General features: G+C 43.9%; 1 protein-coding gene across 1 annotated transcript in view; it reads left to right on the forward strand.

The window, feature by feature from the left end:
- DROSHA (drosha ribonuclease III) overlaps positions 1-18168 on the forward strand; it is a 114305-nt gene that overhangs the window by 81634 nt on the left and 14503 nt on the right. The window contains exons 23-26 of the mRNA XM_065397727.1: positions 6012-6082; positions 7771-7815; positions 10809-10966; positions 11888-11993. Of these exons, the coding sequence (XP_065253799.1) occupies positions 6012-6082; positions 7771-7815; positions 10809-10966; positions 11888-11993 (380 nt within the window). The remainder of the gene's footprint in view (positions 1-6011; positions 6083-7770; positions 7816-10808; positions 10967-11887; positions 11994-18168) is intronic.

The following is an 18168-nucleotide window of genomic DNA, read 5'->3' on the forward strand; positions in this document are numbered from 1 at the left end:
CATGTATGTCATCCTCACAGAGCACTTGAGCATGGTCCCCCCAGCCCTGGAGCAAAGCTGGGCTTTCCCTGTAATGGCTCTTCCCAGTGGCTGTGATCTGGGGTGGGGCTGGGCACTGAAACTGAGAGCAGGGAGTCTGTTTGGGAATTATATTGCTCCTGGTTGTATCTTAGCAGTGGTCTTTGTCAGGTGTTGGCGGTATGTGAGGCTATGATCCAGTATCACACTAAGATATTTTAGGAAATCTTTGTGCCTGAGTTTAGTGTTCTAGAAGGTAACATTCAAGTTGGTTGCTCAGGTGGAAAAAGGACATAGCTGTTTTTCCAAGGGTTTGGTCTGAGTCGCCATAACCTATAGCCCTCCTCCAGCTTTTTCACATCTGGGAGGATGCGTTCCGCATGGGTGGAAGTGCTCGCTTGGATGCGATCACAAGGTCATCCACATATCCAAAGTTCCATGGCTGGGTGTGACATAACAGGGTACAAGCCAGACCAATGAGTAGCTGTGTCACCTCTGCCTTGTAACCTGGGTTGCCCTTTACAACTACCTGGACTGCTCACAAATAACCTCCAGCATGTCAGTCACTCCCAACTATGTCTGTGCATGCTGCAGCCAGCCAGCCGTACCTTAAAGATTACCACAGGGTGACCCCAACACACACCTAGTCTTCGATTTTACCCCCCTCTGCCACCCAGAAATGTATGTCCTGTACTGCCCAGCCCTCTCCTAGATAGTACAAATATAGTAAGTCCATTATTCCTTTAAGGGAATAACATGCACACAACTTATTACCCCCAGTGGAGTTACCCAGACACTTCAACTTGAATGTACTGGATTAGATAAAACATTAAAAAACAAAGTTTTATTAACCACAAAGAGAGATTTTAAGTGAATACAAGTAATGAGGCATCAAAGTCAGAAATGGTTACAAGAAAATAAAGATAAAACGTTTACTGGTGCCTAACTTAATCTACATTAGATTCAAAGAAAAGTTTTCTCACCACATGCTTCCAGCAGTCTTACTGACCAAACTGTTTAGGTCAGGGCCCCTCCCCCAGAGTGCAGCAGCTGCTTCCTTTGTCTTTTCAAGTGCAGTGAATACAATGGGGAGAGAGAGAGTGGTGTCTTGCGGTGTCTGCCTCTTCTTTTTATAGTCCTGTCTCTTTGAGAAGCATTTCCAGCTGTGAGCAATGCAACAGGCAGTCTGTGAGGAAGAGAACTCCATGCTGTTTTTTTGCTAAGATGTGGATTTTTTTGCCCCTGCCCCCTGTCCTGCCAAAGAATGGCCATTTAGCAGGTAATGGTCCATCAGCCTTGTTTACACCTGGCTGAGACGTCAGCTTGCCCTTTGTCTCTTAGGAACTGGTTTGGCCACTCCCCAGACTTGTCTGGAAAATCTGTTTTTAGTCATTATCTCAGCTTATGTTTATAACTTCTCATATAACGCTACTACATGCACTTTGCCTTGATATTACTGATCAGCAAATTATGAGATTTTAAATGATACCTCACAAGGCATATCCTGTACAAACATTATTACAATAGTGTGTACAGTGTGAACACGGGTATATTCTGTCACACTGTGTCGAAGGCATTTCGCTGATATAAATATTAAAGAGTGATAGTGCCAAGACGTATCCTTTAGGGAGGCATTTCTCAAACTGGGGTCCCAGGGGGTCCGTGGGCCACACTGATCAACCCCTCCCCCTCCCTCAACTCCTCCCCCCTCCTCCCAGCGCCTCCTGCATGGAAAAGTCCAGAGGTGCAGTTGGGCTAAGGCAGGCTTCCTACCTGCCCTGGCCCCGCACCACTCCCGGAAGTGTCCAGCATGTCCCTGGGAGGGGCATGGGGGTCTCCGTGCACTGCCCACGCCCCAAGCACTGACTCACAGCTCCCATTGGCCAGGAACTGCAGCCAATGGGAGCTTCAGGGGCAGTGCCTGCGGGCAGGGGCAGCGTGCGGATACCCCCCGACCCCCCCGCCTAGGAACCGCTGCCAGAGGGATGTGCAGGTCACTTTCGGGGGCTGCCCAAGGTAAGTGCCGGGCCAGAGCCGGAATCCCTCCCGTGCCCCAGCCCAGAGCCCACACCCAAACTCCCTCCCAGAGGCCATATCCCCGCCCGCATCCAACCTCCCTCCAAGAGCCTGCACCCCCTCCTGCACCCAAACTCCAGCCCGGAGCCCGCACCACGCTCCCCCTTCTGCCCCAAAACTCCCTGCCTGACCCTGCCTGGTAAAAGTTAGTGGGGGTGGGGGAGAGCCAGCGACGGAGGGGATATGGAGTGAGCAGGGGTGGGGTCTCGGAGAAGGGGCGGGGCAGAGACAGGGCCTCGGTGAAGGGGGTAGGGCAAGGGCTGAGGTGGCTTAAGCTTCCCCGGCATTGAAGCACGATCCCAGCGCTGACTTGTCTGCCCTGAATATGATATTGGACTATGACCTATGAACTAAATTCTAAAAGAACTCTTTGCAACTACAAAGCTCACCATCTCTATGTATCTGAACCTCAAGAATTGAACTCATGTCTGTATGTATATTGATCTTTTAACCATCTCTCTTTTCTTTTTTAATAAATTTTAGTTTATTTAATATAAAATTGGCTATAAGTGTGTATTTGGGTAAGATTTGGAATATTCAATAACCTGGGAGGTAATGTGTCTGATCCTTTGGGATTGCTAGAACCTTTTCTTTTATATGATGAAATGAGATTTTCAGAAATCTTCATCATATTTGACTTAGGTACTTGGATGGAAGCCTGAGGCTGGGTTACTTTAAGGGAACTGTGTTGTTTGGACTTCAGAATAACCAGTGAGGTAATAAAGAAGCTCTTTTGTGCTGTCTTGGTAAATATAAAATATTAAAATATCCACAAGCTTTGGGGATTGACTGCCCCATTTGTTGCAGTTCACCCTAATTGGGTAACCACAGCTGGCTTCCACTGGGACACTGGTCACAATGTTATTAATGTTGGCAAAAATGTATAAGGAAAAGCTTTTCTGTGTAACTTTGGCTGTGTGCTATACCCTATACCAAGGGTGAGCAAACTTTTTGGCCGAGGGCCACATCGGGGTTGCGCAACTGTATGGAGGGCCGGGTAGGGAAGGCTGTGCCTCCCCAAACAGCCTGGCCCCCGCCCCCTATCTGCCCCCTCCCACTTCCCACCCTGACTGCCCCCCTCAAAACCCCCAACCCATCCAACCCCCCCTGTTCCTTGTCCCCTAACCACCCCCTATCCACACCCCCGCCCCCTGACAGCCCCCCCGGGACTCCCACCCCCTATCCAACCGCCCTCTGCTCCTCGTCCCCAACCACCCCCTCCCCGAACCCCCCGTCCCTAATTGCCCCCTGGGATCCCACCCCCTTATCCAACCTCCCCTTCTCCCTGTCCCCTCACTGCCCTCCCGACCCCTATCCACATCTCTGCCCCCTGACAGGCCCCCCCAGGACTCCCACTCCCAATCCTCCCTCCCCTGACCGCCCCCCCCAAAATCTCCGCCTCATCCAACTGCCCCCTCCTCCCTGGCTGCCCCCCAGGATCCCCCGCTCCCTTACTCAACCCCCCCGCTCCCCGCCCCCTTACCAGCAGCAGGAGCTCGCTGCCGCGACACCCGGTCAGAGCCAGCTGCGCTCCCCACGCTGCCCAGCGGGAGCGGCGGGCCAGAGTGTGGCCCACGTGGCAGCGTGGCTGCTGGGGAGGGGCCGGGGACTAGGCTCCCCGGCCGGGAGCTCAGGGGCCGCGGAGGACGGTCCCGTGGGCCAGATATGGCCCACGGGCCGTAGTTTGCCCACGTCTGCCCTATACCCATCCCCTATGTTTGAGTCTGATCAACTCAGCTTAGCTTTGCTGTACACCAAATAAAGGAACCTAGGTGATGAAACTAGAGTCAAACTGAGTTCTTGGGGCACCGAGTAGAAGAGGTCTCAGAGGAACCTCAGCACCAACTACCTGACTTCACCATGCTACGTAAGATATGGATCACAGCCAACCACATCAGAACCTCACTTGGTATTGAAGCTACCTACTAAACAGATGGAAAGTGAAGGACAGCCTGATATGTGAATATGGAGAAGGCATCCAAACCATGGAAGGTCTAGTGAACCACTGCCCTCTAAGATCATTCTCCGGGGGCACAGCCTTGATTCATTCCATGTCGTTGGAAGTCATAGAGTGGATGACCGTCCTGGACATCCACCTTTAATGTTGCTTTGTAGGTTGCCATATGTGATGGGGCACTCACCTGTGGTCAATGCCTCCTGCCAGCTGGGTGTAATCCTGTACTTTTTCTCTGCTCCTGGCACCCCGTCAGCTGCTGACCTCACTAGACAGGACTTCAGTGGCTCAGCCCTCCAGCCAAGCCACACATGATGCACGAATTAAACCCTTCTGGGGTAACAAAGGTCCAACAAGGATTATTGCTGTGCCTTTGTTAGTGTTTACAGCCCTGTCTCTGGTTTCAGTTGTGAGCCCCTTCTGGGCTAACTTTAAGTCCTTCCTTGGCCTGTTATAGAGCAGCGTCCCTAGGACTTTTCCCCTGGAGACTCTTTGTCTTCACCAGTTCTCATTGCCCCACCTCTTCAGCCAGGTCATCACTCAAGTTCAGTCCCCTTGCAGACGGGGAACCAAGAGTTTATAAGACAGTCTGTCTGGCCATACCAGGGTCTTCAGCCCCGTTCCAGCCCTTTGCTTTTGGCTTCTAAACATGCCTTATCCTCTTCTCGGGGCTTAGGACACTTGGCCAGTGGTTGGTGCGGGGACCTGGGCCCACCCAGTACTCCGGGTCCCAGCCAGATACGCTATGGACAGCAATCTCACACTGCTCCCTTTAACTCCTTCAGTTAGCTGCTACTGTTTTTCTTGGGCATTTTCTCACTAGATCTCTTTCCTTTCACCCATTACCTTCGGGTTACAGTTCTCACGTCTACTCTCTCCTTGCAGAAAGCCAGAACTCAACATCTGGTTATCTCTCAGACCTGTAGCCAAAGCAGAGCACCCTTCTTTGCTGCTCAGGTCACAGCCAGGAACTGACCTGCTAAGCCCCTGCAGCTCCTTTTAACTAACCCACCTGGCCTCTGATTGGCTGCATCTTATGAGGCCTCTCTAGGAAGGCCTGGAGGACCCATGTTTGCTGTTTTTTTTCTCCAGGGGCAGGGTGTAGCAGGGCCATGGGTCTCAACAGGAGGCCTTGAAGAGACCGGTACACCTGTTACACCATACAGTATAAGAAAGATTCCCCCAGGCTCCCAAATCAAAAGGTTTGTTTCCATCTAAAACCACTAAAGGACCCAAAATATACCAGTTAAACTTCATTCCTATATAAAATTGCTAGAAGGTCCTAGCAATACCAGTGTTCAGAACTATAATATAAGCAATTTAAAAAAACAGCAGTATTCAACACACTCTTAAACCTAACTCCAAATAAAAAAACAACCCCTACACTGATGCCAGTTTGGGAAAACAAATATTAAGGGGGGCGGGGGGTATTGATCGGTTTGGAATGTTGAGAGTAGTTCTGGTCAAGATTCACGCAGGATATGGGAATGCCAAAGGGACAAAATAAATTCCCTGGCTGCTGTAAGTTATTTCTTGGTTATAAATGTCCACATATCAACGTATGAGAGAATTGTAAGTAGCTGGTTACTTGAAAACACCTATAAAAACGGGATTACTTCTAGCCTAATGCTATTAAAGTTCATTGTTCTGGCATATCACTTTGTATCATTGATGTAACTTGTTAGGATTCTAAGAATTTTTTTCTCCTTGTTTTACACTGTTGATTTGATACTCTTTACATTTCGCAGAAAAATTCATTTTGCATTTTAATTACAAAGGGGGAGAGAGAGAGAAACTTGTGGTTTCCACAACAGCTGTTACCAAAATTGCTGTTTCCTTTTTTTTGGGGGGGGGAGGGAAGGGGGGCAGGGAGGGAGGAAGGGGGGGATTTGTAGTCTCTATTTTGTACTTTTCTGAATACTAGTGCATTTTTACCCTATTGTATATTGTTCCTTCCATATAGGAGCTGTTTACCTGGAGGGAAGCCTAGAGGAAGCCAAACACTTATTTGGACGTTTGCTCTTTAATGACATGGTATTTGTTTTCCTGTTGGCTGAGTTACTTAAAAAAAAAAGTTTTATTCATTTACATGTTAATTTTGTCAGTTTAATTAAAACCACCATTTTTTTTATATTTGGTGGTTGGGGTAGAATATACTACATCTGTTTTTTTTAGTTCAAAGGTAATGAAAACAGCATTTTATAATACTGAGCTGTACTGGTCCTGTTGGAAACAGAGTAACATTAATTTGATTCTGTTTGCTCATTGGCTTACATGAAGAAGAGCAAATAGTGCATGAATCTTGTAGAACACAATTTCAGCAGTTATTACAAATGGTAGAAGTCCGTGTTATGGATTTAAAGGTTCCAACTTAGCTGCTGATCTTTGTGGGGGTCAGTATAGTTCTAAATGATAGAATTTCGGGGGAGGGGGGTTAATTAGGAAATTACATTTTAAAAACTATATTAAAAGTACATTGTTTGAAATTCAGAGGGAGCCCATAATTCTGGCATTTCCTAACTTTTGAGTGCTTGACCTTGCAACTTTAACATTCTTTTAATCTAGGGTTTGTTTGTTTTTATGTAAAGAGTAAATAAAATAGGGAATATATGATTATGTAAAATAAAGATTTTAACAGCATAAGTACGAGGTGGTCTTTTTATCCATGAGTGGTGCAGACCTCATGCAACTCATAGGAAATGAATTCTGATAAAACTTTTAAACCACATCGTACCATCATGTATTCAGTATATGCCATGTATGTAACACAAACATTGTTTTAGAGGCATTAAAATGTATTGGGACTATTTTTTGTAGCCCTCCAAGTGTTAAAGCTAGGTGTTTCAATCACCATCAGTCCAACTACACAGTTAAAGTCTGTTCCAAAGTGGCTATGTAGAAGGCCAGTGAGGATTGATATTTGCTGATTTTTTCCCCCACTTATATGTTTTTAAGATGTTTTATTCAGCACCATGGATGTGTGCACATCACTAGCCTATGTTACCACACATTCTCATTACCCCCTACCCTCTTCCTCCTGCTCATTGTTTGGCGCACAGACTTGTGCCTTTTGTACAACTGGCTTGTAAGCCTTTTGGAGTAGGGACTGGGCATCTTACACATTCAAAAAGTACTTAGTATTTGGATGACAGGGCATTTAGGGCGCTAGTGCATATAAATTATAGTTATACTACTGAAGAGACCACTAACACAATGGCCAGGGAATTAATTAAATGATATTTTTCTTCTTTAAAGTCTCAGAGTCTGTGGAACAACAAATAATGTTTATGAGACAAGTATTTTGTGGCATATTGTATCTCAGTATTTATATGCTTCTGAGTGTTGTAATGAATGAAGCCTACATGACCTACAGTTTTAGTCTTGGCTTTTGGTCAATTTTAAACTTGCTGCGGAGCAGGTGGTGGGAAATAAAGTTCAATCATTAGCTTTAACAAATATTTTTTTCTTTCATTTTTTAAACTGTTTTTATTTGGTTCAAGGATTTTCTGCCTCTGCAACACGAGCTCATTGGGAGAACTACCGACAGTTTGAGTAGTGAATACCCTATTTTAAAAATGAGATTGCTGGCACTATTGAATTTGCAATAAGCAGTGTCAGCATCTGAAACAGTTCAGTATTTCAAGTAATGCCATCTTATTTAGTACTGTGGAATTTGTTAAATGACTCCCTTGAGCACTAAAGGCATCTCTCAATGTTTGCAGGACCTTCAGGAAGTATGGCTTAATTACCCACTACACCCACTCCAAGTAAGTGTGCCCTTGTCTATCATAAATTTCATAGCTCTTTTATTTCTAAGGATGCTTTTCAGTGGCATTCAGCTGTGGTGATATCTTGAAATATTTACTATCAATATTAGTATAGTAGCCATATTTGCTTTTGTGAATTTTTGTAAATAACAAGCTTCCTGTCTCATGGCTTGTGGTTAATATATGTGTGGATTTGTAGTGTAACTTTAGCACCCTCGTGGCCAAGATGGAGTCTGCTCTGCAGGCAGCTCTGGCCAAGAGAAGGCGCACACAGGAACACAGCAGGGAAAGTTCCTTCCACCCCAGGAACACCTGTTCCAAACCCCCAGAGTGAACACACACACACACACACACACACACACACACACACACACACACACACACACACACACACACACACACACACACACACACACACACACACACACACACACACACACACACACCGGAAAAGTACAATGGATATAAGAAAGGGAAATATTAATTTACGGAGGGATGAGAGGAGAAAAACAACAAGGGGAAATATAGCGGGAGCGGTAAAACAGGGTTGCATTCAAACCAAGGCCCCACAGGCCCAGTGGTAGCACAGTCTGAAGGGCAGACACTGAGCAACATGTCTGCACACAGAGTTCAGGAGGCCTGAGCAAAGTTCCAGTCTAGTGGTGAGTCTTCGGCGGCAGTGAACTTTCCCCAACAGACCCCTCTGGTGCCCTCTTCTGCCGCTCTCTGCAAAGCCACACAGAGCGACCACCTCCCCACTTAACTAGCTAGCAGCCTCCCTCCTTATTCCCAGTGCAGAGTCACAAGCCCCGGTACTCACAGCCCCATGCAGCTCGGGGCAGCAGTGATACTGGGTCCAGCTCCGGCCTGTCCTTCTTGGGCGATTCCTCCCTGGCACAATGCTCCTGTCCTGGGGTGTCCCCGATCGGCCGCCCTGTCCTTCCCAGGCTTCAGGCAGGTTCTCTGCTGCTTCACTTTTGGAGGGCCTACTTACTGCAGCCCTTCTCTCTCTCTCTTCCGCTCCAGAGCCCCACCTGGAGTTTCCCTCCTTTCTCTCACTGCTCCCCCTCAGGAAAAAGATTTAATGGGGCCATGCTCTCTAAACCCCAAGGGGTTACACTAGCAAGATAAAGCTAGTGAGAAGTAACTTTGTCTTCCTCCTGTTTATCTATTGTACTTAGAAACCAGGTACAAAAACAGTCTATGCATATTTTATTGACCTCAGCATTTAGATCCTAACTTAATCATGGGAGGTCAAGGGGTTTGAATCAAATTGCTTAAAAAATATTGCTAATTTTTTTTCTCTAATATAGCATGGTTATTTTTTAACAGTGATTCCAGTAAGTTTAATATTACATGGACACTTAAAGTGTTGGCAAGTCTGAAATTTAATCAGTCTCTTTTCTCATCTATTTAGAAAGTCAATGAGTGGTTAAGATACTAGTCGAGAATGTGGGAGCCTTAGGTTCAAGTCCATGGTCTGCCACAGACTTCCTGTGTACCGTTGGCAAGTCACTTAAGCTCCCTGTGCCTCAGTTCTCCATCTGTAAAATGGGAATAATAGAACAGTTCTATCTCAAAGAGGTGTGGTGATGATAAATATATTAAAGATAGTCAGGTACTCAGATACTATGGTGATGGGAGCCATACAAGTACCATAGAAAACATTGTTGTGGTTCAGGGCAACTGTATCTGTGGTCCACCAAGGGCATCCGCTCTAGGCTCCCGGCTCCTCAGCCATCACCTCTCTTGGTAGAGACCTGTGTCTCTTTCCCTACTGACCAGGGTTTTTCCAGGCTGTACAATTCCCTGCCTGCAGTAGATATTCCCAACAAGTCACACAGCGCTTTGCTTTCTCGCCGGAGGCTATGAACAGCATAATGGTCTGCAGTTCTAAGTCACCACACAACTCTTCATAAGCAAGCATATTCATTCTTAAGATGAAAGGATTACAGAGAAAACATTAAAAACAATAAAAGAACCTACCCACTTGTTAAAAAGCTTTCCAAAGATCACTTCAGCTCCAACCTTGGTCTCTGGTAGGTGTCAATCCTTCAACTCCCACAACTGAGTTTTCCCCATGGTTCCAGCCTTCCACGGTGGCGGTGCAAGCTCCAGAGAGAAGCTCTCCTCCTTCTGTGTTTTTGTTTTGGGTTGGTTTGTTTGTTTGTTTGTTTTAACCTCTCCCTCTAGTCAGGGGTGGCTCTAGCTTTTTTGCCGCCACAAGCACAGCAGTCAGGCTGTCTTTGGCAGCATGCCTACGGGAGGTCCGCCGGTCCTGCGGATTCGGCGTACCCGCCGCCGAATTGCCGCCGAATCCGCGGGACTGGCGGACCTCCCGCAGGCAAGCCGCCGAAGGCTGCCTGACTGCCGCCATCGCAGGGACTGGCAGGGCGCCCCCCGCGGCTTGCTGCCCCAGGCACGCGCTTGGAGCGCTGGTGCCTGGAGCCGCCGCTGCCTCTAGTGATCTGTGCTTCTACATGGGTACAACTTGCATTGGAGTTAGTGCCACCCATTTATTCACCACAGGTTATCACTAGTTATTTCTCTTTTCTGCTCCCACTCATTTGAGCTGAAGATTTCATTTCCTCTTTGGCCCAGACACCTCCTACATCCCCACTTGGCATTGATTCTCTCTGCTCTTGGGCAGAGTCGGCCTGAAGAATACCATTGTAAATATTATTAGAAATTACCTGAACATTGTCCTTTTAAATTTTGTATTTTAAAGCTTTGTCATTTCTTTTTGTTTTTAAGGAAAGGAAGGAGGGAGTAGTAGGGTTTGTTTGTTTGTTTTTGTTTGCTTTTTGGTCTGCTTCTCGATTATCCAAGTGTCAGTCCAAGTGTGAGGTGGATGTTTGTGTGTGTACACAGTGCACGTTTCTGTTTTCCCTCACAAACGGCCAATGGTTTTCAAAAGATTTGCTATTCTCAGATCTTTTTTCTTTGAAATGTATAGTGGCCTTCTATCGTTAATTTGCATTTGTTATTTACAGCTGCAAGAATCCAACACTGATCGGCAACTTATCGAGACTTCCCCAGTCCTCCAGAAACTTACAGAGTTTGAAGAAGCAATTGGAGTCATTTTTACTCATGTTCGGCTTCTGGCACGGGCCTTCACTTTGAGAACTGTGGGATTTAACCACCTGACTCTGTGAGTATAAAGCAGAATCCTATGCTTAACTATGCTAATCTTATTGCTGATTTCCTTAATGGTCCATATTTATAATAAGAAACAACTATGTATGTTTAATGAAAGTCATGATCTAATAGTGCAACCTGAGGTCATCAGAGAGCCTGGAATTGCTGCAACAGAGCATGACATTTTGCTGCATGTTAGCTGCCCCATTTTAACATCACCTTGTAACAGTATGGATTGGATTACCAGAGGAAGCATTCGTGAGAGATATGTTCATTTGAGGGGTTCATAAATGGCAAGAGGAAAGTCACTGTTCAAAGTGCTATATCAGTTCTTTATCCCTGATGCAGTAATGCAATATGTTCACATGGACTTGATGTGGGAAAAGTAAACCCATGCTTTTGGGAGCGAGGACTGTCTTTTTGTTCTGGGTTTGTACAGGCGTTAGCACAGTGAGGTATGGTCCATGTCTGAGGTTCCTAGGTGCATCCACAATATAAATAATAGAGTAATACCTGGTGACCCCAATCCCGAACCTAAAATAGATTTAGGCCCTGATCCTTTAAGTGGTCGTGTATGGGGAGACTGATCCATTGAAATCAATAGGCACAGCAGTTTATTTGCATGCAAAAAATTGCATTATTGGGACCTTATTCCTGATAAATTTAGCACCAACCTGTACCCCCACCAGTTAGTCCCACATCTGTGGTCTAGTAATTTTGTTTAATGGTAACTACCTCATTTGCTTTCTCCAGGAAGTCAACGTACAGCAATAAAGAATTGTTTTCATCACATCTAGTTAACACGAGAAAATTGTGTTAAATGTGTTTAAAAATGAACTACACTTGCTTTTAAATTACTATAGTTTTTAATTTGCATGTTTTTTTCCTCCGGACTGCTTATTGATCTTGCCACATTGATGTTTTCATTTTTCAGAGGCCACAATCAGAGGATGGAATTCCTGGGTGACTCCATAATGCAATTGGTAGCCACTGAGTACTTATTCATACATTTCCCTGATCATCACGAAGGGCACTTAACGGTGAGAATGCCATCAGTCATGCGGTCCGAGAGAGCAAATGCGGGACAGAAACAAAAATTATAAGAGAAGCTAGTTAGTGACTTATTCTGTATTTGATTAATAACAGAAACTTCAGGCCCCCTGTTCTGAATAAAGCTTTGTTAATTCAAATATGTGAATCCTGCAATGGACAGGAAATCGACTTATGAAGCCAGTGCAATAATATTTCTTCCCTCTGTAAAATGAATCAATAGTGGTTGTTATCACACTGATGACCCCTGAGATCCAGGTAGTGCTTGTTTAACACAAGTGTTTGAAAGGGTGTTTGTTAGACAGACATCTCACATGAGTTTTTATTCATGTCTACTAGACTATTGAGTCAACTTTTTTTCCATTTTCTATGGTTGTCACTTTGAGATGATGTTGATTTCCTCCCAGACATTACAATTTATTTTACCCTGGTCAGTCCATTAGTCTCATTAGTTCTAACAATTTATTATTGATTCCCATAGTTTACCAGCATATCCTGCGTAGAAACCCAGGTTTTGGGCCTTTGAGCATCTTACAGCATTCTAAGTGCACTTTGGTAGGCAGTGTTTCAGTAGATAGCCTTGCAGATTGGTAGAGTACTTGAATGTAGATGGTATCAGAGGGGTAGCCGTGTTAGTCTGAATCTGTAAAAAGCAACAGAGGGTCCTGTGGCACCTTTAAGACTAACAGAAGTATTGGGAGCATAAGCTTTCGTGGGTAAGAACCTCACTTCTTGCATCTGAAGCTTATGCTCCCAATACTTCTGTTAGTCTTAAAGGTGCCACAGGACCCTCTGTTGCTTGAATGTAGATGGTTATTTATGGCCTGATTATTTGTGGAGAAGAGAATTATACTGCAGAATTTTCTCAGACTCTCAAGCATTAATAGGAATACAAAATAAAAAAAGAACACTGCAAATTATTGGGACTGTCAAGTCTAAAATTTCCTGTTTAGCTAGAGGATTGGTTAGAGATTTCAGAGATGTTAAGATGAGTTTTCTTAGGCTTTAATGGAAGGGATGAAGATGCTGAATCTTTAACAAAGATTTTTTTTTATATGTTTCTTAGGCATTTGAGTTACAGATGTTTACAGAAATAACCCCTCCCCCCAAAGTAAACAGTCTAAATAAAAATCATTTTTATTAATTTATCAAGTTTCATGTAAAATATATGTCATCCATACATTCATCCAGGAAATTCAGATTTAATAAGGCCTGAGTTTCTAATGTAAAAAATATTAAACAGAAAAAATTGCTTTTCAGGCCAGTTTTAGTCATCAAAAAGAATTTTTTAAAAAGGAGTGGGGAAGGGCACAAACACCATTTTTTTTCCTTTGCAGGTCACCTTTAAAAATGTAGGCACCGGTGCAAATATAGTATGATCAATCTCTCAAGAACTGTTTGGCAGGAAGGGTATAGAGCAGTGGTTCTCAACCTATTGACCATTGTGGGCTGCATATGCAGCTCTCTGTGTGTTATGTGGGCCACATCCACATCCATAAATGCTAAGGGAAATTAGAGAGGCTATCAAAATTAAGAACTCAATAATAGTGGGGGATTTCAATTATCCCCATATTGACTGGGAACATTTCACTTCAGGACGAAATGCAGAGATAAAATTTCTCGATACTTTAAATGACTGCTTCATGGAGCAGCTGGTACGGGAACCCACAAGGGGAGAGGCAACTCTAGATTTAGTCCTGAGTGGAGCGCAGGAGCTGGTCCAAGAGGTAACTATAGCAGGACCGCTTGGAAATAGTGACCATAATACAATAGCATTCAACATCCCTGTGGTGGGAAGAACATCTCAACAGCCCAACACTGTGGCATTTAATTTCAAAAGGGGGAACTATGCAAAAATGAGGGAGTTAGTTAAACAGAAGTTAAAAGGTACAGTGACTAAAGTGAAATCCCTGCAAGCTGCATGGGCGCTTTTTAAAGACACCATAATAGAGGCCCAACTTCAATGTATACCCCAAATTAAGAAACACAGTAAAAGAACTAAAAAAGAGCCACTGTGGCTTAACAACCATGTAAAAGAAGCAGTGAGAGATAAAAAGACTTCCTTTAAAAAGTGGAAGTCAAATCCTAGTGAGGCAAATAGAAAGGAGCATAAACGCTGCCAAATTAAGTGCAAGAATGTAATAAGAAAAGCCAAAGAGGAGTTTGAAGAACGGCTAGCCAAAAACTCCAAAGGTAATAACAAAATGTTTTTTAAGTACATCAGAAGCAGGAAGCCTGCTAAACATCCAGTGGGGCCCCTTGATGATCGAGATACAAAAGGAGCGCTTAAAGACGATAAAGTCATTGCGGAGAAACTAAATGGATTCTTTGCTTCAGTCTTCACGGCTGAGGATGTTAGGGAGATTCCCAAACCTGAGCTGGCTTTTGTAGGTGACAAATCTGAGGAACTGTCACGGATTGAAGTGTCACGAGAGGAGGTTTTGGAATTAATTGATAAACTTAACATTAACAAGTCACCGGGACCAGATGGCATTCACCCAAGAGTTCTGAAAGAACTCAAATGTGAAGTTGCGGAACTGTTAACTAAGGTTTGTAACCTGTCCTTTAAATCGGCTTCTGTACCCAATGACTGGAAGTTAGCTAATGTAACGCCAATATTTAAAAAGGGCTCTAGAGGTGATCCTGGCAATTACAGACTGGTAAGTCTAACGTCTGTACCGGGCAAATTAGTCGAAACAATAGTTAAGAATAAAATTGTCCGACACATAAAAAAACATAAACTGTTGAGCAATAGTCAACATGGTTTCTGTAAAGGGAAATCGTGTCTTACTAATCTATTAGAATTCTTTGAAGGGGTCAACAAACATGTGGACAAGGGGGATCCAGTGGACATAGTGTACTTAGATTTCCAGAAAGCCTTTGACAAGGTCCCTCACCAAAGGCTCTTATGTAAATTAAGCTGCCATGGGATAAAAGGGAAGGTCCTTTCATGGATTGAGAACTGGTTAAAAGACAGGGAACAAAGGGTAGGAATTAATGGTAAATTCTCAGAATGGAGAGGGGTAACTAGTGGTGTTCCCCAAGGGTCAGTCCTCGGACCGATCCTATTCAACTTATTCATAAATGATCTGGAGAAAGGGGTAAACAGTGAGGTGGCAAAGTTTGCAGATGATACTAAACTGCTAAAGATAGTTAAGTCCAAAGCAGACTGTGAAGAACTTCAAAAAGATCTCACAAAACTAAGTGATTGGGCAACAAAATGGCAAATGAAATTTAATGTGGATAAATGTAAAGTAATGCACATTGGAAAAAATAACCCCAACTATACATACAATATGATGGGGGCTAATTTAGCTACAACAAGTCAGGAAAAAGATCTTGGAGTCATCGTGGATAGTTCTCTGAAAATGTCCACGCAGTGTGCAGAGGCGGTCAAAAAAGCAAACAGGATGTTAGGAATCATTAAAAAGGGGATAGAGAATAAGACTGAGAATATATTATTGCCCTTATATGAATCGATGGTACGCCCTCATCTCGAATACTGCGTACAGATGTGGTCTCCTCATCTAAAAAAAGATATACTGGCACTAGAAAAGGTTCAGAAAAGGGCAACTAAAATGATTAAGGGTTTGGAACGGGTCCCATATGAGGAGAGATTAAAGAGGCTAGGACTCTTCAGCTTGGAAAAGAGGAGACTAAGGGGGGATATGATAGAGGTATATAAAATTGTGAGTGATGTGGAGGAAGTGGATAAGGAAAAGTTATTTACTTATTCCCATAATACAAGAACTAGGGGTCATCAAATGAAATTAATAGGCAGCAGGTTTAAAACAAATAAAAGGAAGTTTTTCTTCACGCAGCGCACAGTCAACTTGTGGAACTCCTTACCTGAGGAGGTTGTGAAGGCTAGGACTATAACAGAGTTTAAAAGAGAACTGGATAAATTCATGGTGGTTAAGTCCATTAATGGCTATTAGCCAGGACGGGTAAGGAATGGTGTCCCTAGCCTCTGTCTGTCAGAGGGTGGAGATGGATGGCAGGAGAGAGATCACTTGATCATTGCCTGTTAGGTTCACTCCCTCTAGGGCACCTGGCATTGGCCACTGTCGGTAGACAGGATACTGGGCTAGATGGACCTTTGGTCTGACCCGGTACGGCCTTTCTTATGTTCTTATGTAATATACATACTGCCTGTATGGCCCTGAGGCTGTCACACGGGCCGCAGCTGTGTGCAGATTGGGCCGCAAGCGGCCCGCAGGCTGCGGGTTGAGAACCGCTGGTATGGAGTGTTACTGTATAATTAATGGCTTTACATCATCAGGACAATGAGCAGCATAGCTTAGTGTTGTTTAATTTAGTCATAAGTGACTTGGAAAGTGGAACTAGTTACATGTTGTCCAAGTTTGTAGATGAAGATACAAAGCTAGGACATGAATAATTGAGATACTTGTCTTTTCATCGATTTAAATTTGAATGAGATTTGAGAGGTAGTTGGAGTGGTGGTGAGTAACTTGGAGAGAACCAGTGAACATTGGGCTATCTATCTATATTTGTCTCTGTCTGTCTGTCTATCCTCATTTAGGAACACATTTCCATTTAAAGTAATTATGGTGTATCAACATACTGCTATATCTGGAGTTTGTGCACAGCATTGGTGACGGAAGTCAAGGTAATGGTAAATGTTCAGATGAGGGCAGCAAAACTGATTCTCAGTGTGAAGTGGTTGTTTATGAAGAAGTTAGTCATATATATCTTGAGAGAAGAAATTTTATGAACAATTTCCAGATAGCTAATGGGGACAAGGTATGTTCTACCAAGGATATAAATGTGTAACTGAAGTTTCAGAAAGAATGGTTTAAGTTGGAAATTTGGAAAGGTTTCTTGTCCACAGCAGTTCTACCTGCCAGTACCTGTGTGTAATATGCTGGATGAATGCAGAAGTGTCAGACAAAGTTAGCTATATATTTGGAATTAACTCCAGCTGAGTGTAGTTGCTGAAGTGTAGGAGACACCTTCCATAATGGAGTAGATTGGGTTCTCAGCCTGGAAGTCGCGATGGGTGGGGTTTGGGGTGTTGCAATGACTCTGTTGTTCCCATATTACTAAAGTGTATCAGGGTCCTCATTAGATTCTGGCTACATGGGAGGTGGGTCCTTGTATGGAAAAGTGGACTAGATGGACCACTGGTTCTTTTCAACTTCAAGATACATGTATTGTATATATTATTAGTATTTATTATTTGCATTACCATAGCTCCTAGGCTCCCCATTCATGGACCAGGACTCCATTGTGCTAGGCACTGTACAAACACAGAATAAGATGATCCCTGCCCTAAAAAGCTTACAGTATTATAGCAGGCAGCCATTTACATGTCATGGCTGCTCAGCACTCTGGTCTCATCGGTTTTGTGTTGTAGTTAGGTAAGATTTTGTTTTGTTTTGGCACTTGGGTGACTGTTGAAAGCGGATGAGTAGGTGGAAAGGCATGGAGAGTTAGGAAGGGAGGGAGTAATATGCTGATCTTGCAGTCAGCCTAGTTGTGATCAAGTTGTGAGTGTCTGCTTCATACATCATTGCCAAAAAAAATCATGACCATACTGTTCTTTATTTATCTATTGTCAGAGATGAAATATCAAGTGCTGAGAATAAATCTTGATTTTCATAAGCTCAGTTGACACACTGGACCCAGGTAGCATAAAACTTTTGTCTACTAAGCTGAGCAAATGTGACATGGAACTCAAAAGGGAGCAATGTGTGCATATGCAATCTCTCCACCCTGGGTGGCTTGGATTGTTTGTTTGTTTCTTTCTTTTTGTTTAAGAAAATGACTCTCTTTACACATAGACTTTAAGGTCAGAAGAGATCATTGTGATCATCTAGTCTGACCTCCTGCACATTGCAGGCCACAGAACCTCACCCACCCACTCCTGTAATAGACCCCTAACCTTTGGCTGAGTTACTGAAGTCCTCCAAGAAAAAGGCTCAAGCTCTTTTTAATCACACTTTTCCATTTTGAAACTCCTTAACTTCAATAATCAGGAGATACTCAAGCTGAATGAAAACCCCAAACCACGTTTAAGATGTCTGTAAAGCTTTTATGTAACCATGTTTTCTGCAGAGCTCCATACTTACCATGTCTACATTACCACTATAACCAAACCAGGAGACTCAGTTAAAATACAGTTGTCTCCTCAATTAGTTACAA

Source organism: Emys orbicularis, chromosome 2 (assembly GCF_028017835.1).
Source record: "Emys orbicularis isolate rEmyOrb1 chromosome 2, rEmyOrb1.hap1, whole genome shotgun sequence".
NCBI lineage: Eukaryota > Metazoa > Chordata > Testudines > Emydidae > Emys > Emys orbicularis.